Source organism: Eublepharis macularius, chromosome 18 (assembly GCF_028583425.1).
Source record: "Eublepharis macularius isolate TG4126 chromosome 18, MPM_Emac_v1.0, whole genome shotgun sequence".
NCBI lineage: Eukaryota > Metazoa > Chordata > Lepidosauria > Squamata > Eublepharidae > Eublepharis > Eublepharis macularius.
In genome coordinates, this window is record NC_072807.1 from 20304337 (window position 1) to 20327886 (window position 23550).

Genomic DNA, 23550 nt, shown 5'->3' on the forward strand with positions numbered 1-23550 from the left:
AAAAAATTACTTCCATAATGATGCTCTAGGAATTTCCACTACGGTCTTTACCACAGAGATCAGGGGAAATTCCTGCAGCACTAACCCAGATACAGCATCACATCACATCCTCCTCATACTCTGCCCTCCCCAGGCACCAACCCTTAAATCTCACATCATTTGCCTAGGTAATATTGAGAATCCTACTGTAGTTGTGGGGGGAGCAACCCGGCTGTTTGAGGACTCCCCGCCCCCCAGGATTCTTCACAACACAGGTTCAAAACCACAGTGCTGCTTCATGTTCTCAGAATTTGTGTAAATGGAAATGAAAAGGAATGATTTAACTAGACATGGTCTATCAAATTGCAAAGCATTTGAAATGGATACATCGCCTAGAGTTCAAAATGTTGGCCACCAAATGAAATTTATTTGTCTGAGGATCCAAGATGGTTGGAAATGCCAAATGTTGACATGCCAGCTAAATCACTACATCATGGATATCCCACTACAAAGCCACAGTTCTGGTCAACGGTAGAGTGGTTATTTACTGTCTTGAACTAAAATTATGGTTGTTCATACCCACAGGCCCTGATGTCCTCATTACTGATTCAGTACGGGCTGAAGCGAGCAGGAAATATTATTCCGTAGCCAAAAAGAATTTATTCTCCACAGTACAACAGAAAACACATGCTGGCTGGCTTTGAAGTCAAATCCCACAAGTGAATCAAACAGGGCCATTAAACGGCAGTATATTGTTTCACCCAGGTAGCCCTCTTCAATTCCTATCCTCTCCATACGAGGCAGATTATTGCCCAAGTTTATTTGATTAAAATAAACTGGTGAAATGTCAGATGTAGAACCAGTAGCTATACAAATTAAAACACTTTTTAAAGCAACCATGTTGGCCACTTGCCTGTACAAGTTTACCCTCTCCCAACTAGTCAGCTTCCACTGGCAATGCCAATGGAGTTTTCAAGGACTGGTTTTTTTTTTTCATAGCGATTTCACTTTCATTTATGCAGCCGTCACTGAGGGATGACATTCCAGGCGCACTGCGCTTCCATCTGACGTCCAGAACCTTCCATTACACAGCTATCACCAGTATTGTTCAAAGATGAAAAAAAATATCAAATTATTCCACTCTGGGTACCTCAGTGAGATAACTGCCATTGTTTAATGTAGAATCAAGTGTTTTTAGAAGAAGTGTTTTCAGAATAGTTCGTTAAGGTAGCTTACAGCAAAGCAATATTGTGACTAGAGTCAGGAAATACCTGATTTTTTAGCAGGGGATGGAAGACACAACTCACTTCACATACCCGATATGTTCCCCCACCCCCACATAAATAGGCCCCTGGAATACACACTACTACCTCACAAGCACGGTCAATGTGATCCAAGGTTAACATTCCTGTTGAGTAAAGTAATCATATTAGAGAGATAATCCTACTGCTTCAAGTAACAAGCAGTATCTCACATTACTAAGCATTATCCAAGCGACTCGTCCAACGGAGAAGAGGGGAGCCCTTCGTGACTCCTAACTTAGCCATCAACTGATTTATATTTTGCTGCTAGGAAATATAAAGTTCCACACAAATCATGAATCATCACAGCCATAGACTGCAGTCCCTTGGACTTAAAAGTTAACCTGGCATTCACTCAGCATTGTAGATTTTACCAGATGAATTCCAGAAGATTATAATCACACACACACATTCAAACTGTGTTCCGCATTAACAAAACTGAACAGCGCATAACCCAAGTTATGGTATGTAGTGAAATAATTCCACTCGGGGGAAGCATATTGTGCAGCACCAAAATGAAACATCTGGATTGACAGACGTTTGTATACAACTCTGAGGTCTTGGAGAACTGGAATTAAAAACAAAAACACACCCTTAACGGCAGGAGAGGAGTTACATCACAGAAAAGTTACACCCGGCACTCTCTGCTTTTCAAGGTTCAAACAGGAAAAGGAAGCACAACCATGAACACTTTCATCATAGATATTAGGAGGACTGGAAAGAAGTTTTGTCCATTTCGTCCATTTCATCCATTTCACTTATTCTTTATTTAATGTATTTATACATCACCCGTCAACTGTCAGGCTGCTGGGTCACTGTGAGTCTTCTCTACAGAAGATATCTTATACTAGGATGCTCAAGTGACTTACTTTCTGTGTAGTCTTACATTCAAGTGTACTCTGTCTCCCCAGCAGTGCACGTGTATCCACAATGGGAGAACAAGTGTGAGATCTTTCACATGGGCATCCCTGCGTCTTGTGTAGAGAGACTCTCTGTGTTACCCCCTTCTAAGACCACTGAAGTCAATGGGCTTAGAAGGATGTAACTATGTTTAGGATTGCACTATTAATTTCCCTGCAGAAGCGTTTCAACGTACATCAGTGTATTAGCGTATCTTGTAAAATACATACATTTTACTTATCTTTATCGAGCGTGAAGAATTCTGACCTGTTCTAGCTTAGCTCATGAAACAGTTACATTAATTCATCATTTATACAGCTATTAACAGTTTATATTTCATCCATTATATTCCCCATTACGATGTATGGATGTGAAAGTTGGACGGTGAAAAAAGCTGACAGGAAGAAAACTGATTCGTTTGAACCGTGGTGCTGGAGGAGAATTCTACAGATACCACGGACAGCCAAAAAGACAAATAAGTGGGTACTAGATCAAATTAAGCCTGAATTCTCCCTAGAAGCTAAAATGATAAAACTGAAGCTATCTTAATTTGGTCACATTATGAGAAAAAAAAATTCTCTGGAAAAGTCAATAATGCTAGGAAAAGTAGCAGACAGTAGGAAAAAAGGAAGACCTAAAACGAGATGGCTTGACTCAGAGCCAAGCTACAAGTGACGCCTGACACAGGTTGGACACTTGTCAGCTTCCCTCAAGTTTTCATGGGAAATGTAGGCATCCTGGCCTTGCAGCTGTAATGGAGAGCCAAGCTGTAAAACCAGGACTCCTACATTTCCCATCAAAACTTGAGGGAAGCTGACATGTGTCCAACCTGTGTAAGGCGTCACTTGTAGCTTGGCTCTCAATAAAAGAAGCCACGTCCTCCAGTTTGCAAGATCTGAGTCTGTTAATGATAGGACATTTTGGAGGTCTGTCACTCATAGGGTCGCCATAGGACGGAGGCGACTTGACAGCATATAACACACACACATTTCATTCATCCAAATAATACTAAAAATATTCTGATTTTACTGCTGGAGACGACAGGTTCAACAGTAGAGATCTGACCAAGGCTACTTAAGAAACTCCTGGCTAAACCTTGTTAACAGTACCATCCAGTGGGCAAAACTGGAAATTAAGTTGGCTTAATGGCTAACTGTACCAAGCCCGTGGCGCGGAGTGGTAAGCGGCAGTACTGCAGCCCAACCTCTGCTCATGACCTGAGTTTGATCTTGGCGGAAGCCGGGTTCAAGTAGCCAGCTCAAGGTTGACTCAGCCTTCCATCCTTCCAAGGTCGGTAAAATGAGTACCGTTTCCTGGGGGTAAAGTGTAGATGACTGGGGAAGGCAATGGCAAACCACCCCATAAAAAGTCTGCCAAGAAAACGTCGTGATGCGCCGTCCCCCCATGGGTCAATAATGACTCGATGCTTGCACAGGGGACTACTTTTACCTTTAATGGCTAACCACCTCTGTTCATCTCTTGCCCGGGGGGGGGGGGGCAGCCCAAGTCAGCTGCAACTTGACGGCACTTTATAACGCACACACACAATTCTATAGACTTACATGCAGAAGGGTTTTTTTTAAATCTATTTTCCACAAATAGTTTCAGATGGATAGCCATCTCGGTCTGTAGTCGAAGAACAAGATCTGAGTCCAGTAGCACCTTAAAGACCAACTAGATTTCTAGGGTGTGAGTTTTCTGAGTCAAAGCTCCTTTTGTCAGACAAACGGAATGGAAAAGGGTAGGAACATAGGATTTTTCTCCCAATACAGAGACTAATTTTACACACTTTGTACCCATGTCTCCCACTCTCTGCCTGGACTTTAAAGACTCCTACCCATTTCAACTTAATGTGTCTGAGGAAGAGAGCTTTGATTATCGAAAGGTCACAACCTGGAAATCTAGTTGGTCTTTAAGGTGCTTACTGGACCCAAATCTTGCTCTTCTATAGATAAATAAATCTGAAAGTCAATAAATTAATTATGGTGATTTTAAAAGGGGTTTTGTCTATAGTGGCTTGAGTTAACTCTAGACTATAACTAGGTGGGATCAGCTTTAGGGCAACAAGAATTTGCAACTAGAATGAGAAATAAGAGGGGGGGAATTAATGGTCTGATTTCAAAGGAGAAAACTTACTTTGGCTCTGCATAAACAATAACATACCTTTAAGCCTCTTGATTGACAATCTGGCATGGAAAACAGAACATTCAATCTGAAAACAGAGCCTTATTAAAAAGCAGAATGTTTCTAAATAGCATCTGTTACATACTAATAGGCATCACTTAAAGGACGCAAACCTTTAATTGCTACCAAACTTGCACTTATTCAAAAATGCCGCAAGGCAAGGCCTACCAAAAACATCGTACAACTCCACTAGAATCCCAACCATACAAAAATGTTTTTGATTTAATGTGGCTTGCCCATCAAAAGTTTGGAGGTTTGGAAGGAGAATTATAGTTGATTATATGATCGCTCGTGAAATATCACCAATTGATCCTTTTAGTTTTTAAATATCTTATTTTTCTTTTTATGATGGTGTATATCTATATACATTGATACCTGTACTGTTATGCATAACACTCTCATATGCCATGGTTCTTCAGCATATGCCTATTGTGGACTGTTATACTTACCTTTGAGGTTACTTGTTAGTGTGTTTGCTTGTTTAGTTTCGTTGTGTTAGATGTATTTAAAAATATGAAAATTGTCAAAAATAAATTTTTAAAAAAAAATTCTACAAATTCTGTGGAAATGTTTTGTGAAGCTTTGCAGACAGTGAAATATTACATCAGAACTCCTTGCCATCTGTTGCATTTGCTAGGAGTGGTCACCAGCCTGCCGTTTCATAAGAAGTTAGAAATGCAACATTTTTAAACATGTAACTAAGCAGAAGGGCTGTGTACTCCCAGAACGTCTGCAACCCCCTCCTCAAAATCTGGAAGTTATTTGGCAAATTCAGCCCAAAGAATGTGCACACATGCCCAGAAAACAGTGCCAAGCACACCTTTGGTGTTTTAACTAGCGACAACCTTTTTTGATCTTGAAAGATTTCACTGAGGAATGTCATTAGTGCAGTGTAAAAAGCAAGAGCAGCATTTTAATGGAGCTTGCTAATACAGCATTCCATTACATAAGGAACAGAAACAGGAGTTTCCAAAAAAAAATTGTAATTTTTTTTATATTATACACACACACACACACGTATGTATGTATTTCCACTGGAAAACGATATTGTGTTGCTTATTTATTTATGTTACTGAGACTCAAGGCGGATTACACAGTGTGAGATTAATACAGTCAGTATCAAGGACAATTTCATAAACAATGCCATAAAATAAATAAACACAAGTTTACAAAGACATAACATTAGCAAGAATCCAATACAGAGTTGAAGAAATGCTGAAACAGAACATAAGCAATTCTAGCAATATAGAGTTGAAGAAATGCTGAAACAGAGCATAAGCAATTCTAGCAATGCTGAAACAGAGCATAAGCAATTCTAGGGCTGACATAGGAGCACATATTTAAAGCAACTGATAGTATGTAAGGCAACATAATGGTGAAGTCTCTGGGTATAGTCTATGGTCCCTAACTCATTAGTGGAGCATCTGAGACCCCTCCCTGCAATGACAAAAGCCTGCTTGCAAGAATGGTGACCAACACACAGGATCAATGCCACACTTTGGACATGACACTAAAAATATAATTTAATTTTTTCTATATACATATACATACATATATCACACATATATGTACGTTAAGTATTCCCACCTAAAACCGGTATTGTGTTGCTTGCAAGAATGGTGACAAATGCACTGATCGACATAATTTCATACAGACACACTCTAGGGTTGCCAGCTCCAAGTTGGGAAATTCCTGGGGATCCGGGGGGTGAAACCTGGAGAAAGCGGGATTTGGGGAGGGAAAGGACGTCAGCATGGTATAATGCCATACAGTCCATCCTCCAAAACTGCCCTTTTCTCCAGGTGAACTGATCTCTGTGGCCTGGAGACCAGTTGCAATTCCGGGAGATCTCCAGCCGCTAGCTGGAGGCTGGCAACCCTAAGACACACACATATATATCACACACACACACACACAAGCTTGCAAGAATTGTGACAAATGCACTGGATCGATGCCACACTTTTGACATAACACTAAAAATATAATTTCATACACACACACACACACACACACATATAGATCCAGAGGAGTTAGCCGTGTTAGTCTGCAGTAGCAAAAAAAGAAAAAAAAGTCCAGTAGCACCTTTAAGACTAACCAACTTTACTGTAGCATAAGCTTTCAAGAATCACAGCTCTCTTCTTCCGATAAGAGAGCTGTGATTCTTGAAAGCTTATGCTACAGTAAAGTTGGTTAGTCTTAAAGGCGCTACTGGACTTTTTTCTATTGTTACACACACATATATATCTCACACACGTACAGGTGTGTGTGTGTTTTCCCATCTGAAAATGATCCCGTGTTGCTTGCAAGAAAGGTAAAAAAATGCCACGTCTGAAGCGACACTTTAAACATTCGCTTGTTCTGCAGTTGTTGTTTGTGGGAAAGTGCGTGGGGAAAAGGGTGGCGGGGTGTAAACATGCCCCGCCAAACACACACACACACACACAACTTATGCTCAGTGTAAAACTCCCCATAGCGGAGGCACCCGCGACATCTGTCATTCCCAGCAGAGGCAGCGTCCACACACTCTGCGCATGCTCTGAGGCTCCTCGCTGGCACACGCGTGTCAGTTTCACGCGGTTTCCTCCCTAGGCCTTGGTTTTAAACCGACCCCCCCCAACGACTTTTCTGTTCTGGAGGAACAAAATGGCTGCGAATGAGGCGCGGGAGAGGTTCCCTTCCTCCTACTCTCCGTCCTCCTCTTACCCGCAGCTGAGGCGGCGCTTCCCGCGGGCTCTCGGGCTGCCGCCATGGCCCCTTCCTCCCGAGGCGGCCCCGAGGCTCCCCTGCTCCGCCTCCAGAGCCGCCCCTTCCCTCGGGCCCGTGAGGCGCTTCGGCCTTTCCCGCGCCATTTTTGTACTCTAGTCAGTCAGGCCCTCCTGCTCTTGAGGTTTCTCCTGGTAAACTGGGTGTGTGAGAAAGAAGTAGCAAATGCTTTAATTTTGTTTTGTTTCTTAACCTTAGCTTTTCTTTTCCACGTGTTCAGCCTCACCACGTTATTTATAAAATTGTAAATAGTCCAGTAGCACCTTTAAGACTTACCAAAAACCAACAAAAGGAATAGTGTCCAATATATGACAGTACAGAGGGGGGCTAAGTCCAAGGAGACTATATAGACCAATCTTTCATGATCAATACTAACATTTAGTAAATGTTAGTATTGATCATGAAAGATTGGTCTATATAACATTTAGTAAATGTTAGTATTGATCATGAAAGATTGTTCTATATAGTCTCCTTGGACTTAGTCCCCCTCTGTACTGGCACTTTTAAGACTAACCAACTTTATTGTAGCATAAGCTTTCAGGAACCACAGTTCTCTTGCACTTGCATCTGATGAAGAGAGCTGTGGTTCTCAAAAGCTTATGCTACAATAAAGTTGATTAGCCTTAAAGGTGCTACTGGACTCTACTATTTTGCAATTACAGACTAACACTGCTAACTCTCCTCTGGATCTACATTATTTATACTGTGCCTTTCTGGAACTCAAGGCAGATTACACAGTGTAGGTCAATATGGTCAGTCAGTGACTGGGACATTTTTATTATTTTGATCATTTATACGTGGCCTTCCCTATGGGGGCCCAAAGTTGCTTTTACATTTATTATTTTATTTATAGTCCAGTCTCCCTGCAAACAGGATCAGAGTGGATTCACAGCATATAAATACATATAACAAAACATAATAAAACATTGGTAGCAATCATAATACTGTTCTAAAATCAGGGGTCATTTCGTAGAAAAAGAGCTGGAGGAACTCATTAGCATATGCCACGTCCCTTGACATCACCGATCCTGGCTGTTATGGACCCAATCCTGGCCATTCAGGGCCGAAATTGGGCCCAAAATGGCAAAAAGAGGCTGTAAATGGCCAAAAAGGGGCCCAAAATGGTCAGGATTTGGCCGCTGCTGAGCGAGAGAGTGATCCACCACCCGTCAGAGGCCCGATCCAGGCCGTTTTGGCCCCAAAACAGGCCCAAATGGCCAAGAGTCAGGTGGGCAGGGCTGCCTGACATGTGACCTCTTTGGGGAACTGCCAGAACTGCGTTCCTGCCCGTTCCACCTCAAAATGAGCCCTGACTAATACTGCACTAAAAACATACAAGGCGGCTCACATTGCACCCCACATCTCAACATCATTTTCCTCTCGTCCATTTTTTCCTCAGAACAACCCGGTAGGTTAGGCTGAGAGTGTGTGACTGGCTCAAGGCCACCTTCCATGGCAAAGCAAAGATTCAAACCTGGACCTTCCAGATCCTAGCCTGGCACTAACCACTACATAATGCTGCCTCTCATTCAATAAGCAAGGCAGCGGTACACAAATGCACATTTCCAGAGATGAAAACCATCAAAAATCTGATACAGAACTGAAAGAGAACATAAACAATTAAATCTGACGTATTAAACAACACAGAAACTAAACTACCCAGTAGGACTGTACCTATAGCAACAGACACTACGCAGTAGCATAGTCTACAGTCCCTGTCCCTTTACCAATGCATCTCTTTGAACCATTTCCTTAACAGAAACCACTAAGAAACGGCTTAATTACAACTAGAGTTGCCGTCCTCCAGATCGGACCTGGAGATTTTCTGGAATTTCAACTGATCCCCAGATGACGTCCCTCCCACCCCCACCTCTGCCTTTACCAGGTCTTGCCCCCAAAATCTCCAGGAATTTCCCAGCCCAGAGTTGGTAACCCTATCTACAACAACCCTGTAACATAGGCTAGGCTGGGCAAGGCACAGGGGTTTTTTTCTGGGAAAAGAGGTGGCAGAACTCTCAAGAGGGAAATGAGGAAGAAACACAGGATTCTTTGAAATAATATTATTTTCAAACACTATTGCTGAGTATTTTGAAGAGGTGCCAGAACTCCGTTCCACCACGTTCCCCCTGAAAAAAAGCCCTGGCAAGGTATGACTGGCCTTAGGTCAGCCCAGTTGCAGAGCTAGGTTTCCTACATCCTATAGGTTCTAGAGCCTTGTTACAGTGAAATTACAGTGCAATCCTAGGCAGAGTTACTCCAATCTAAGTCCATTTAAATCAATGGGCTGAGATGGAGTAACTCTTCTTTGGATTGCACTGTTTGAGTACCAGCCAATGGCTTGAAAACAGCTGTGGGGTGGAGGAGTAGGAACAGGAGAAAATTGTGCCTTGCTGGCAAATGCTGGAAGTGTCATCATGTTACCAGCATAACTTTGATATGGCAGTCTAGGATTTGGGCAAAACTATAGATTCCCCTCCCCCCCTAAAATCCTACAACATCACATAGATATCATACCAACAGTGTGACATAGGGTTACCAGCTCCAAGTTAGGAAATTCCTGGAGATCTAGGGGGTGAAATCTGGAGAAACCTGGAGAAAGTGGGGTTTGGGGAGGGAAAGGACCTTGGTATGGCATAATTCCATAGAGTCCACCCCCCAAAGTAGCCATTTTCTCCAGGTTAACTGATCTCTGTGGCCTGGAGACCAGCTGTAATTCCAGGGGATCTCCAGCTACTACCTGGAGGCTGGTAACCCTAGCGTGACATCACTTCCACGTATTCGCTGAAAATGATGTCACACCACTGATTCTGTGCCAATAAAAATCATACTTTTATTTACAGGTCAGCCGTTTCATATTGGAATTCTTTAAGACCTCTGAGACACATGCTATTGGAAATTAGTGACTTGTGAGTTTTTAATTCATCAGTTAGCCTTGAACTTCATCTCTAGACTCTATTTAACTCACTGCTTCAACACCCTCCCTGAAAATAGCAGTTCCGGTGAGGATATCTATTCAACAACTTCCACGGTGAAGAATTAATTCAGTTTTTCTGCAATATCCCTAACCTTTAACATTTCTTATAGTCCAGCCACTTCCCTAAGATGACATACTTAAAGTGATTTTTGTCTTAATGTGTTTAATAGAGTGAATATGCATACCTGATATATGTGCAGGTCACTTGAGATCAGACATTATTACGTTATATCCATTCTGTCCTTTGGATATATGCATTATATCCTTTGGATACCTGTGTGACCTCTGTGATTTCTTGCTCCACCTCAGAATCATCATCAACTGGGGAGCGAGGCAAAATAGTACATTTCTCAGTACACAGTAGTAGTTTTAGTGGCTTGGTGTTCCCACCCATAACAAATTTTCTATGGAGTTTATTCCAACCAAGAACTCATTTTGACATGCATAACAGCATCACATCTACTCTCCATCATTATTTATTGTTTCCATAGAGTTTATATCCAGGCATAGGATATGCAGAAGAACGTCACATTAGTACAGTCTCTTTGACAATCTGAAATGGCCTTTATATTTATAAAACATTACATCATAAATCCTTAAAATGAAAGGGGGGGAATCTCTTTTTTTCTTTTGGTAAATAGGTGTTCTTAAACATCAGAGATGCACAAAAATAAAACCAATTCGAAATAATCAAGTGAAACCAGAACTACCCCCGTTCGAATGAAGTGTTTTTCCACTGACCAATAGGCAGATGGACATTTTGGAACAGATGGAGGAAGTATATGACACAAGCTGCCCGGACCAAGCAAGCTGTCACAGATTGATGATTGGTGCTGGGAAGTGAAAGACTGCCATATTTCACATTCAGGATCCAAGTGAAATGGATGTCAGTTCAAAAACCGTGGTTGTTACTGGTAAGATTTTGTTTTTTAAAAAAATACTTCCTCTTTTAGCCCAACATGGAATTCCCAGAAACCAAAATACTCTTTATCATAAGAATCTCCCAGGAAAGGGTGGGTGGGATGCAGACAGAAGGAGAAAAACTACTATTTGGATATCCAAATAGAAAAACTCACTGGTACAACTTACTGAGAAAGTCAAAAGGCATGGTGGAGGGGGGCTGGGGGAGAAACGCTTGCCTCTATCCAAGTAGATATGTTGTTTACTATTACTGCCACTTCTGAAAATGCCTGTTGACATCCTTTCCCGTGGTAAAACTAGTTAAGGGTTACCTGAAAGGAGCCACAGAACACAACTGCTTCCCAATACCAAATAATCAGAGAATGTCAAATTGAAATGTCAGATTTCAGCTTTTCAGTTTCAAACACACAGCGAGGCGATTTTTTTTTTCGGTTAAAAAAAAAGTTAAGATAATGAATTTAGAATAAATAAAATGTAATGTGTCAAAGGAGCGTACCTTGGCCCAACTCCCCAGAGCCAGATTTGAACATTTTTCTTGCCAGTTATAGTTAATGCTGAATCACCACTTCAGACGTAACTGATTACAGAGAGGGATTGCGCTTTAAAAGGTTAAAACGCTCCTGGAATGCTTTTGCACACTGTTGCGCTCTGTTATGCCACTGTCTGTTCTAAAGGCAATCATTACGTACAGGCTTGACATGTGAGTTGCTGGATAATTTTCCACTACAGGCTATCTAAGGACACAGGCCTAAGACTGAAGGGACATCAAAGAGAACCTGCTTGTTGCTGTTTTCAATTAAACACATCTTAAGATTATTTTAGGGTTTGTTAAAATAGCTGCAGGGCAGGCAGAACCAGTTCAGATGTCTCCAACTATAACTTTGACTAACCAGGATGTGGAGAAGAGGCAGAGAAGTCATTTAGTATTATGTAAGACAAAGAATTCATTTTGATGTCCTCATGATCCAAAAACAAGTTTATATCTGTCCACCCTTTCTTCTCCACTCCCATAACTTTACAAGCATTCTCTTCAATAACGTCAACAGGAAACCTCAGTACTGGTTATTGATACACTATTTTGAGAGAGAGGTGTGTTGGTATAAATACTGTTGGGAGCTGGCCCTCTGATCAGTGTGCCTCAGTCTATTTTATATTATAAAAGGAAACGGTAATGTGTTTTAGTGATTGTGTCTCCTTAGTTAGCCTTAATTCTCAGGAAATATTTTTTTTGTTCAAATGACCATTGACTCTAGGAGATATTTCACCTTTTCCACTGTCATGGCATAGTGGATAGAATGTCAACTTGCATCTCGAGACACCTGAGTTCAAATCCCCCATTTGTGCCATGGAAGTTTGCCAGGTGACCTTGGGCCAGTCACGTTGTCACGTTCTCTCAAGCCTAACCTACCTCAAAGGATTGTTGTTGTGAGAAAATGCAGGAGGGAAGAATGATCCTCTAAGCCACTTTGAGTTCCTGCTGGGGAGAAAAGCAGGATATAAATAAATAAATGTATGCATCCAGCTGAAGTGAAAGGGCAAGTGTGTGAAGAAAAAATACACATTTTTCCCAGTCTTTGTCCGAAGGAGACAGAGAGAAGCAGAGAGACATTGCTGTTAGTTGGCTAAACTAGCATGGGGATAGAAGTATTCTGTGGGGACCTGATGTGGGATGGTGCATCTGCTTCTCTACCGGTGTGTTTTCACCTAACTAGGTAAGCACATACTACAAAAATGCCTGATGTCACTAGTGCTCTCTCTCCTCCAAAGGGAACCAGCCTCAGTAAGCAGCTCATCAGTGAAACTTCTCATCACTTGAAAAAGGGGTGAGGTATGGTGGGCAGGGGTGGAATTTTGTTTACTTGGAAAGAAACTGAGCTGGTATGACTGAGGAGGACCTAACGACGTGATGTTCCCAGGTCTGTCCCTGAGTCCCCCCCCCCCCGCCCCGCATCCTGTCAAACACAGGTGTGCCATGGGTTAAACTTAGATTCTCAGGATTTATTTACCACTGTTAGCACTGCTTTTAATTTGCAGAAGGGGTTTATAAAACGCTTGCATTAGCCTGCACAAAATCTCTGAGCTAAGCCAAGCAGGCTAGAATGTAGAACACCATGCGGTTAGTTCGGTGCATTCAAGGGGGCTGTGTGTGGTTCTCAGCCAGAAGTTCTTCTATGTCACGGTGGAAATGACTTTTTAGATTGAGGGGCATGCGAAAGAAATTTTTTGATACAGCACGTAGATTCGCCCTGAAAAGAAACAAATACACGCTACAAATCCAGTCCCTTAGGACATTTTAAAGCAGCCTGTATGTTGTGGCTAACATAGTGGAGAATTGATGCTGAGAGGCAAGGGATCTAAGACAGCCAGATCTAATTCCAGCCTTTTCCCAGTGTTGCAGGTCTGTCTTTTAAAAAATGTTTTTATAAATCAGAAATAGCCTACAGCCTTGAAATTTGGATTAGGATAATCTGTTTCAGTTCTGGAACAACCTCAGATTTTTAAAAAAAATAATACAAACTGGCAACTAACATGTTGCAATGGTTCCTGGGAGGGAGGGGCTTATATTTCTTTCTATGAAACTGACGTCTTATCAAGACATTGGTTCCTATATGGGGGTCGTCTGATTTTAGCAGTGCACTTGTTTAAATAGGTCTCAAGCAGTATATCTGTAAGAGGCACCAGTGTATTTTGGAGGTATTTCGGAGAGTTATTACCGAATGCCTCAATCACATTTCACCTGCTTGTCACAGACTCACTGGCACTTATCCTGGTTTCATTGTACAGTGCCTAATAATACTCTGCCAATTTGATCTGTGTTGGTTTGGGTGCTCAAATACGTGGAGACCTTCTCACGATTAAGTCACTGCTTTTCATAGAACAGCTTAAACCTCAGCAGGAGTTTCTGATGACCACAGTTGCAGCATGCACATTTCACTCGGCTAGCTCAGGAGCCCTTGTTTACTCCATACTGAACTTTATACTCTTCAACTTGGCAGAAACCGTAGCTGCTCATTGAGTTTCTTGTCCTGAAAGAGCAGTGAAATAGATATAAACAGTTGTGAAGCTCCTCAATATCTAGATTCATCCCCCTTACAATTTTTCTTTGTTCTTTCTCTGGTAACACTTGAGAGGGTCAGGGAAAACCTGAGTTCAAATCCCCACAGGTAGTTTTGTTGGGCCACTTAGGGCCAAGCTACAAGTGACGGATGACACTTGAATGGCAAGTGGATCGAGTGGAGGGCAAGTGAACAGGGAGGAATACACTTGCCATTCAAGCGTCATTTGTCACTTGTAGTTTGGCCCTTAGCCTAAGGTACCTTACAAGGTTTTGTGAGCCTAAAGGTAGGAAAGAGTAGGATACATCTATGAAAAATTATTCTTATTTAACATACATTTATATGCCAATCTGTTGCAAGACCCACTTAGTAGATTTCTTAAAGGATGTGTGTAATGTAAGGGAGAGAGGAGAAATTAAAATCTTCTTAATGCTAATGAGCTTTATCCAAACAGCAACAAAGTTTTATGTTCTTTTTGTCTCTGTCAAAGCATTCACAGAGGTAGCAGAGCATTTTCCTTTCCATTTTCAGGCAACCTGAGAGCTTTTCAAGGCTTTTAAAAAATGGTAACTGATGTCACTATAGTGTTAGGCCACAGTAGTGGGTCGATTACAGATTGTAAGCTACAGTTATATATTTGGTAATCGGCATATTGTTACAGTTTAAAATTGCGAACTGAGGTATCTATATCTCAAGGCTACTGTGATTTGTCAGTTACTGTCTTTTTAAAGGAAGCCCTCTCATGGGAGGGGGAATTGGCACCTGCTGGGGTCATAAAGCTGGGAAGTCAGTGCTGAAGTGGGCAGGACCTACAAACATGCAAAGATGCTTGGACTGGTTTGAGAATGATTGCATCAAAACAGGGAAGACAAAAACGTGGAAAGTGGACAATTAGAAAATACTGTTCTGTGGATACTCCAAAAGCTCTGCTGCAACTTAGCCATGAAACCTGAGAAAACCCTCTCTGTGAAGAGAGCCTTGGAGTAAAAAAGAATTAAATTTTCTACAGGGACAAAATCAGCCCATGGAGAAAATGATCACATGGCACATAAATCACATGGACACATGAAGCTGCCTTATAATTAATCAGACCACTAGTCCATCAAGGTCCATATTGTCTTCTATGACTGGCAGCAGCTCTCCAGGGTCTCAGGCAGAAGTCTTTCACATCAGCTACTAACTTAACCTTCTAATTTGAGAAGACCAGCAGGGGTCATTTTGTAGAAAAAGAGCTGGAGGAATTCATTTGCATAACCCATTGGCATATGCCACACCCCCCGACATCACCTATCCTGGCTGTTTTGGACCCAATCCTGGCCATTCAAGGCCAAAATGGCAAAAAGGGGTTGAAAATGGCCACAAAGGGACCCAAAATGGTCAGGATCGGGCCAGTGCTGAGTGGGAGAGTGATCCACCACCCGTCAGAGGCCCTATCCGAGCCGTTTCGGCCCCAATCCAGGCCAAAACGGGCCCAAAATGACTGAGAGTCAGGTGGGCTGGGCCTGTCATGTGACCTCTTTGGGGAACTGCTGGAACTGCGTTCCTGCACGTTCCCCCTCAAAATGAACCTTGAAGACCAGGATTGGACCTGAAGTCTTCTCAAGCATATGCCCTAACTGCTGAAACATGGCACCTCCGACTCAAAGATTCAGTGGTGTAAAAAGTGTTATAATAATATTTCTGGTTTTGAATTTTTTTCCCCTCCAGGATTTGGGCCCTTTAGACAGCATCTTGTTAACTCTAGCTGGGAAGCAGTGAAGGTAAGAAATTAAACATCCAGGACCAAATTCTGTTCCTTAAATTAAAAAAAAAAAGCAAGATGCAGACTATTACCTTGTGTTTTATATTACTTGAAGCAAAAGATGATCCTTTGTGATATACATTCAAACAAAAATATATGAACATATAACAAAATGACTACAGAGGGAGGATTTCAATGGAAGCAAATAAAGTCAAGTAAGCTATTAAAGCTGTTCAGAGAGCCATAATTTTTCATATAGATAACTAGGTTTTAGATAAGTGCATGAACTACACAGATAGCAAAGACTGGACGTTGATAATCCTAATTATCAAAAACATTTTCCCAGTGACTGAACTTGATACTAAACTCTCTCAAACTACAGTTTTGTTCTTGTTGTTAGATAACTTGTGTTCTTTGGTTCCTTGTTGTGTGTGTGCAGGGAGGAGGGTTGACTTGGTAAGCCATTTTGACTCTGAATGGAGTGGTGAAAAGAGGCCAAATAATATATGTTCTAGGAATGTGGTGCTCAGAATAGAAATCCTGTTAGATGCTCATTCGATCCATGAGATAGTAAGTAAATGAAGCTACTACAAAAGAACTTCCTTAATGTCGTTTCAATATTTTACTCATCCCAGATGGCCCAATAAATTGTCCCAACCCATCTTGATTTATTCTCCAAACCTCACAAAACAATTGTTTCATTCACTATTGTCTGATTTCTGTTGGCCCTAAGTTTAGGTAAGGTACCATAATATTATCGGTGGTGAAATTAATGTCTGGTTTATCTTCAAGTTAGAAAAGCCAGAGGCAAGAACAAATTAATGATTTTTTTTGTAGAATGCTGTCAGTCTTCAACTATTCCAGAAAATTATGTAACAATAAGCTAAAACAGCGTATAATTAAACATACCAAAATCCTGAAGCACAAGTTACTTTAATTGCTTACCAGTTCAGTGTTTACTTGGATGGCTCAGAGCAGAAAATGGGAGGTGCCATTTCAGCCACTTTCTTACCAGTAGTTAGTACCAGCATGTGCCAGCTTAATTTTACCTCTAGGCCAAAGACACATCAAAGCCTCTCTTTGATTTGCCACCCGGGTTGCTTTGCATGTAGCTAAAAACACTGCTACTTTTAATAAAGCAGAATCTTTGATACACGAGTGGTTTATTCAGTATGTCGAAATCTATTGAGGAAGGAAATTTTAACTTCACATGAATTCCAGTGCAGTCTAATTTCTGGTCTTCCCATTATGATGATACTAATGGGAGGAAGCTTCCATTTTGACCCTCAAATTGAGCTCACATCTTGGAAAAGCATCTCTCAAATCTTAAAAAACATCCAATTGTCAATTTAAACTATCATTTGGACCCTAGAACATCCAAAATATCTGTCAGCGGACAACTGAGGGCATTAGTGCTAAAGGCAAGGCCAGAGTGAAAGACCTGTAGAAAATCTCACACATCAATCTTTTTTCAGGCCAGATTTGTCACTAACATCAGGAAGCAAAGACGTCCCCAGGTATTAATGTGCGCCCTATTAGTGGAAGTGTTTTGGGAGGACAACAGAGTGGCTTTAACAACCTCAGAATATCCTAGGGCCCAAAGCTGCCTCTGCTTCATCTCCAGGTGGCCAACTGCAGGAAGACGGAGGATGGAAAACTGTGCCCTGAGAAAGTAGATCCTGCTTCTGTAGAAAAGTGCCATAGCAACTGGGATAACCATCCATTCAGGTCTAGGTGCTATGATCTGCGTGACTAACATAGCGCAATCAGAACTAGTTCTGTGTTTGTGTTCTGAATTATCCTTGGGATAAGCTTCAGTGGGGGGGAAACACAGAAAGGAGTCCTCTTTTCCAGTTACTAACAAGAGTATTTCCCTCTGTACTTCCTGAGGAGAAGAATTCCTGTACTTGTTTGTGGCAAATGTGTAGTTACTGACTCTTCTGAAGTACAAGCTGATCTGACTGATCATGGCAGAATGTAGTTTCTGATCTGCCTTGTTTTTCTTCTGGCTCAGCCAGTCCACTGTCCTATTCAAGACTGCCATGCACACAGCCTCCAATTGGACTTCAGGTATAGTTCTATCCTTGCGAGGCTTTTGAAAGCTTCCTGTGCAGTTACTTCAACCTCCTGGTCACCTTTGTAGACACATTATCTCTGTGTATAAATGCAGTTGACGGGGCAGGGGCGGGGGAGAAAGGATGGAATACTGGATTGCTGGGCTTTAAAGTCTCACTTGATAACAGATGTATTTTAACTTGAAAGATAAACTCATACCATATTTTCAGGTGAGTAGCCATGTTAGTCTTCAGTAGAAGAGCAAGATGCAAAACTAGTAGGTCCTTGGAGACTAACAAGTTTCCCAGGGTATAAAGCTTTCAAGAGTCAAAGTTCTGATGAAAGTATCTGATGAAAGAAGCTTAATTCTTGAAAGCGTATACTCTGGACATCTTGTTGGTTTTTAAAGTGCTACGGGACTCAGATCTTGCTCTCATACCATATTATTATCTTAGTTGATGTAACTGAGAAATCTTATTCTCTCGAGACCATGTGGACAGTGCACAGTGGCTGTGTGGTTAACTGTTATTCTTGGTCATTGCACCCGCGGCCGGGGGGGGGGGGGGGAGAGATAGCTCCAGTTGGTCATCTGACCATAAACTGACCAGTCACAGAACAGAGACCAAAACACAGAAATTAAGTGTGAGAGAGAAGATAAAATGCTAATTGTAAGCCAGTATGGGTTGTGCTTTGGGGAAAAACAGACACATAACACGGCATTCTTATGCAAGATGATGCAACAGCCTCTCCAAGACCCTTCCTGTCACAGGAAAAACACAGCTGGCTGTGTTCTCTTAATGTGTTGACTTTGCCTGCAGGAATTGTTTGCTTGTTTGTGTCAAACTGTTTATCGAGCAAAGCTAATCAATGTTTCCGCTGACAAAGAAATTGTTGTAACCATTTACCCAGGAAACCAGCCTTCAGGGATAAGTTTATCCCACTCATACACTAGTACTAGAGAAAATTTCTGTTGTGACATCTTCCAGGCCTTTTAGATCTCCTGCAAAAGTTTGGAAACGTCTAATATTTAAGATCAGATTCAGATTTTTACCAAGTACCACCTCTTTCAGAAAGCCTAATAATATGCATCAAAACAATATCATAATAATAACATTTGATTTATATACCACCCTTCAGGACAACTTAATGCCCACTAAGAGAGGTTTACAAAGTACGTTATTATTATCCCCACAACAAAACACCCTATGAGGTAGGTGGGGCTGAGAGAGCTCCTAGAAGCTGTGACTCACTCAAGATCACCCAGCCGGCTTCAAGAGGAGGAGTGGGGAATCAAACCCGGTTCTCCAGATTAGAGTCCTGTGCTCTTAACTGCGACACCAAACTGTAGTGTAAGGGTAACTGATCTAGGTTAGGGGTTGATCAGCAGCTGATACAAAGGGAAGCAGAAAAGAGGAGGGTTCCTCTGAGTCTGGAAAGGGAAGGGCAGATCTTAGACATGCTGATCATGAAGAAATAGTGGCATTTGTGTCTCTATCAACCACTTATACCTGATCGACAAAAAAAGGAAAAGAAAAAAGCAAATGTTTGCAACCCAACTCTAAAAAGAAAAGGTTAAGGTCTACTAGAGGGTTAGGTGGGATGCTATATGCAGAGTTTTAAGGGGGCAAAAGAGCTTCTTAGAGATGTTTTTTAGAAAAGGAAATGATACAGGTGAATCGATGCCAGTAATCCAAGAGCAAACCGTGCTCATATTTATGCCAGTGCACTAGAACAATCTCACTTGATGCTCCTGGGTATATTTTAGTACTTATTGTGAGACCTCTCATATGCCACTTCCTAATAAGGGGTTCACAAACACCAGTGTTTGGGCTTTAGAAACTTTATTAATCAACACATCAATTTTCAGTAACACTAAGAGGTACATTTTCAGTTATGCAAATAGGCTTTCTTACACTGGCTGATTTCATGCTCTGAATGTTGATGTACTTTGGCTTTTTAATTATGTTTTCTGACCCCTGGAATAAGGTCCTATCAACAGTGTTACCTGTCATCTGGTGGTTTCTCTCAGTGTGTGTGTGTGTGTGTAGTTTACTATCATCATCAATAAATGAATGGACTCTCTCTGCTGTAAACCCAGACCACCTCATGGGTTAGGTTTACAGAAAACACATGCTATGACATTGTATGCTGCAATCACTTTCACACTTATACCAAATTGTTTTATTTTTGATCTGCAAACTTCCTCAGAAATAATTTGGATACTTTGCAACACAACCCATGCTCTTTTTTTTTCACCCATAGGAGCTGTCCAAACTTGGCCTTGGCAGTGAGGTAAACCTACACATCGCGGAACTACCAGTGGCTTACCAAAAAGCAAAAGAGCTTGTCTGTGAAATATGGGCAACACTTCAGCCCCATGTAAGTGGCAATACACAATACAGTGCTTCAATTTAAATTACGTTACAGTGAACAAAGGGAGAGAGTTTGAAAGGGCCCACTAGGCATATTCAGGAAAACAATGAATGGTTGTGAGAAACTTGTATCTAATCAAGCCAGTCTATATTTTTGGTTATAAGCAGTTAATGGTTCTGAAATGGGAACACAGTTTACTTCTCTGTACCTGTACCTGAAAATTCATGAGAGATCAAAAGGAGCTTAAAGGAATATGTAAAAAGTGGGAAGAACCTTGAGACCTTTAAAGCAGACTCAAGATATTGTTATCCACACAACTAAGCATATGCATAAATCAAAGGGCCTATATGGCATTGTTGGTGAAGTTATATTTTAACACCCTTAAAAGTAAGAAATGTGTGTCCAATACCTTCCTATCTTTACAGAGCCAATTTTATGCTAAGGTTAACCAGCAGGGTGTTCATTTTGGACAACAACATGGGGCAGAGTAAAAAAAGGAAGAGCTCCCGAGACTTGCTTCAAAGATCTGATGTGCCTGGAGCAAAACTGAAGCCCAGTTTTGCACTATATTTTACAATCACTTTCTCCCCTATAGACAGTTAAAGAACCTTGGATATCATATTTCAACGTATCACTAGGGCAAAAATTTAAAAGAAAGCGAACTGAACTTCAGTCTGATTTCCTGTTACCTTCTCTCGCTGGGTGGTGACATACAGCTTGTGATTCATGTTGGCCTGGATTCTGCTTCCAAAGCCATCATCATTCTGGAGCAGTGTGGAAAGAACAGAGGCTACAAAGAAAGAGATCTCTGTGGGTTTCTCCCGGAAGATGGCTGTTGTGTCCTAGAAGGCCCAGAAAGAATTGAGTCTACAATCAACATAAAGGGAGTCTGGAAAAAACTTCTGGTAGAAGGGATCGATATCGTTTTCTCCAGAGATGCAGGAAGGTAAACACTTGGTGTATTCAGAAACCGTATCTATTATGGGATAGGTCATTCCGTTAGAAAATTTTCCTTGAGAAAACTTGTACAAAATCTACATGTTGGAAATACTGGGGAAAGTATGTGTATGGGACATTTCCAGAGTATTTCTCATACTCTGGAAATGTAGTTGGTATTTAAGATGCTACTGGACCAGAATCTTGCTCTTCTACAACAGACCAACACAGGTACCCATCTAAGACTTGAGTAAAAAAGACTTAATGCAACAGGACCTATATAATCCCAAACAACATTAGTTGTAGGGCTGCCAGTCTCCAGGTGGTATTTGGAGATCTCCTGGAATTACAACTGATCTCCAGGCAACTGCTGTGAAGGGTGACCTCTATGGCATTATATCCCCCCCCGAGGTCCTTCCTCTCCTCAAACCCCGCCCTCTCCAGGCTCCACCCCCAAATCTACAGGAATTTCCCAATCTGGACCTGGCAACCCTTGGTTCCTCCACTTACTGATCACCTGAACTTTTGGAGCCAAAAGTTCAGCCACTGAACAAAGCCACTGAATTAACTAGGCTGTTACGATAGCATCAGTGAAAGTGCTTCTAGAAATATCTAGCACCTGAGAGAACTTGGGTTGAAACCTACAATGTAATATTTGACAAATTCATAGAGGATACTTATTCCACAATTCCATCTCACGTTCCCAGAACCATTCCACAGCAAATAATCAGGCACTTGGGCCTGCTCACAGCACGTATTATGAAAACAGCCACTTTCTAGAATTTTTTTCCCCTTCACCAGGAATAGAAATTAGGCATCACTAAAGTCTTTATACTTAATGTAACTCAGGAAATAAAACTTCTCTTTTTCCACAGTTGCATCCTAAAACTGTGGCACAGCATTCAAGGAAAAAATTTTTAAAAGTCCAAACTTTTTTGGATCTCCCCTCGTTTTCTGATACGAGGATTATTTCAAGTTAGCATCTCAACCCAATGAACACATTTCGTTGGGCAGAAATACTCCTTGTGCAAAGGGCTCCAACAATTTAGTGGTGGAAGCAGACCTACATGTATAAAGGAGTCCTTTGCATCCCAGACTGAAATGAATGGAACAAAGAAACCAGTATGCCTCAATTTCTCCGACCAAAAATGCCTGCATAAAATAATATTCTCAAATAATCTAATGTTTTGATGTAATGCATTCAAGTTAGTCAGTGATAACAAAATGGATCTAAAACGTAAAAAATTAAGTTACGTGTTGTGTTAAATGTACCCTTTCTTGTATCATAGGTATATCTGTGATTTTACATATTACACGTCACTTTACTATGGTAATGGAAGAGCTGCATTTATCCATGTGCCTCCACTATCCAAGTGGGTAACAGCAGAATTTCTTGGAAGAAAGCTGCAGACCATTATCTTAGAAATGTTGAAGCAAGGCAAGCAGTAAAACAGGTAAAAATGGTTTATAGAAGACTCAGGGCCAAGCTAAACATGACGAATGACACTTGAATGGCAAGTGGATTGAGTGGAGGGCAAGTGAACAGGGAGAAATACACTTGCTGTTCAAGTGTCATTCGTCATGTGTAGCTTGGCCCTCACTTGTAATCAGGGCTTTTTTTTCTGGGAAAAGAGGTGGTGGAACTCAGTGGGTTGCCCTCGGAGAAAATGGTCACATGGCTGGTGGCCCCGCCCCCTGACCTCCAGACAGAGGGGAGTTGAGAGGGCAATCTCAACTCCCCTCTGTCTGGAGATCAGGGGGCGGGGCCACCAGCCATGTGACCATTTTCAAGAGGTTCCGGAACTCCGTTCCCCCTGAAAAAAGCCCTGCTTGTAATGGAATGCAAACTTTGTTGTAGACTTGATGACACTAAAGCTAAAACTCACTGGAAACCCAGAGCCTCGTGTGTGTACTTGGAACTCCTGCTTGTATGAACGTCTGCCTTCAGTGGAGTAAATAGTTCTGGTCACACAAAGAGATGGAAGAGGAAAATTCCTTTTTGGAACAACAGTCTGCCTGCCTACAACTGAGCCTTGCACAGATGGAAGAAGCCAATGTTTCAAAAAATCCCTTACCTATATATTAAAGGCTGCAAACATTTTGAGTAGGTTAGAAAACTATGGAAATAATTTACTAGGCTTTTAAAATATTCCTATGTGTGTAACTCTAATTTTGGTAAAGAATTTTTTTTCACGATTCATTCACATCCCTTTGTCGAGGAGAACAATCCAAAGTGAACAAGAAAAATCCTTGGAAAAGTTAAAGAACATATACAATAAAATCCTAGGCAGTTATTTCAGTCTAAACCCAATGGGAACTCTCACTTCCTTTTAAGTATCCATCTGATAGTGAATAAAAGCAATACGC

General features: G+C 41.4%; 2 protein-coding genes across 2 annotated transcripts in view; one reads left to right on the top strand and one right to left on the bottom strand.

The window, feature by feature from the left end:
• LOC129345530 (protein FAM169B-like) overlaps positions 1–7140 on the bottom strand; it is a 53309-nt gene extending 46169 nt beyond the window's left edge. The window contains exon 1 of the mRNA XM_055002727.1: positions 7068–7140. Within this exon, the coding sequence (XP_054858702.1) occupies positions 7068–7113 (46 nt within the window). The 5' untranslated portion in view covers positions 7114–7140. The remainder of the gene's footprint in view (positions 1–7067) is intronic.
• Positions 7141–10902: 3762 nt separating this feature from the next.
• On the top strand, positions 10903–23503 carry PGPEP1L (pyroglutamyl-peptidase I like). The gene is made up of 6 exons (XM_055002169.1): positions 10903–11015; positions 15786–15838; positions 20137–20253; positions 20964–21193; positions 22473–22637; positions 23042–23503. The coding sequence occupies exons 1-5, from the start codon at positions 10982–10984 to the stop codon at positions 22630–22632; spliced, it is 594 nt and encodes a 197-aa protein (XP_054858144.1). The 5' UTR covers positions 10903–10981; the 3' UTR covers positions 22633–22637; positions 23042–23503.
• The last annotated feature ends 47 nt before the right edge of the window (positions 23504–23550 follow it).

Bases quoted from the DNA above. Each gene is read 5' to 3' on its own strand.
- PGPEP1L (XM_055002169.1), top strand. From the start codon at position 10,982: ATGGATGTCAGTTCAAAAACCGTGGTTGTTACTG. The intron at 11,016-15,785 runs GTAAGATTTTGT...TTTCCCCTCCAG, and splicing joins AAAAACCGTGGTTGTTACTG to GATTTGGGCCCTTTAGACAG. The intron at 20,254-20,963 runs GTAAGTGGCAAT...GGTGACATACAG, and splicing joins GGGCAACACTTCAGCCCCAT to CTTGTGATTCATGTTGGCCT.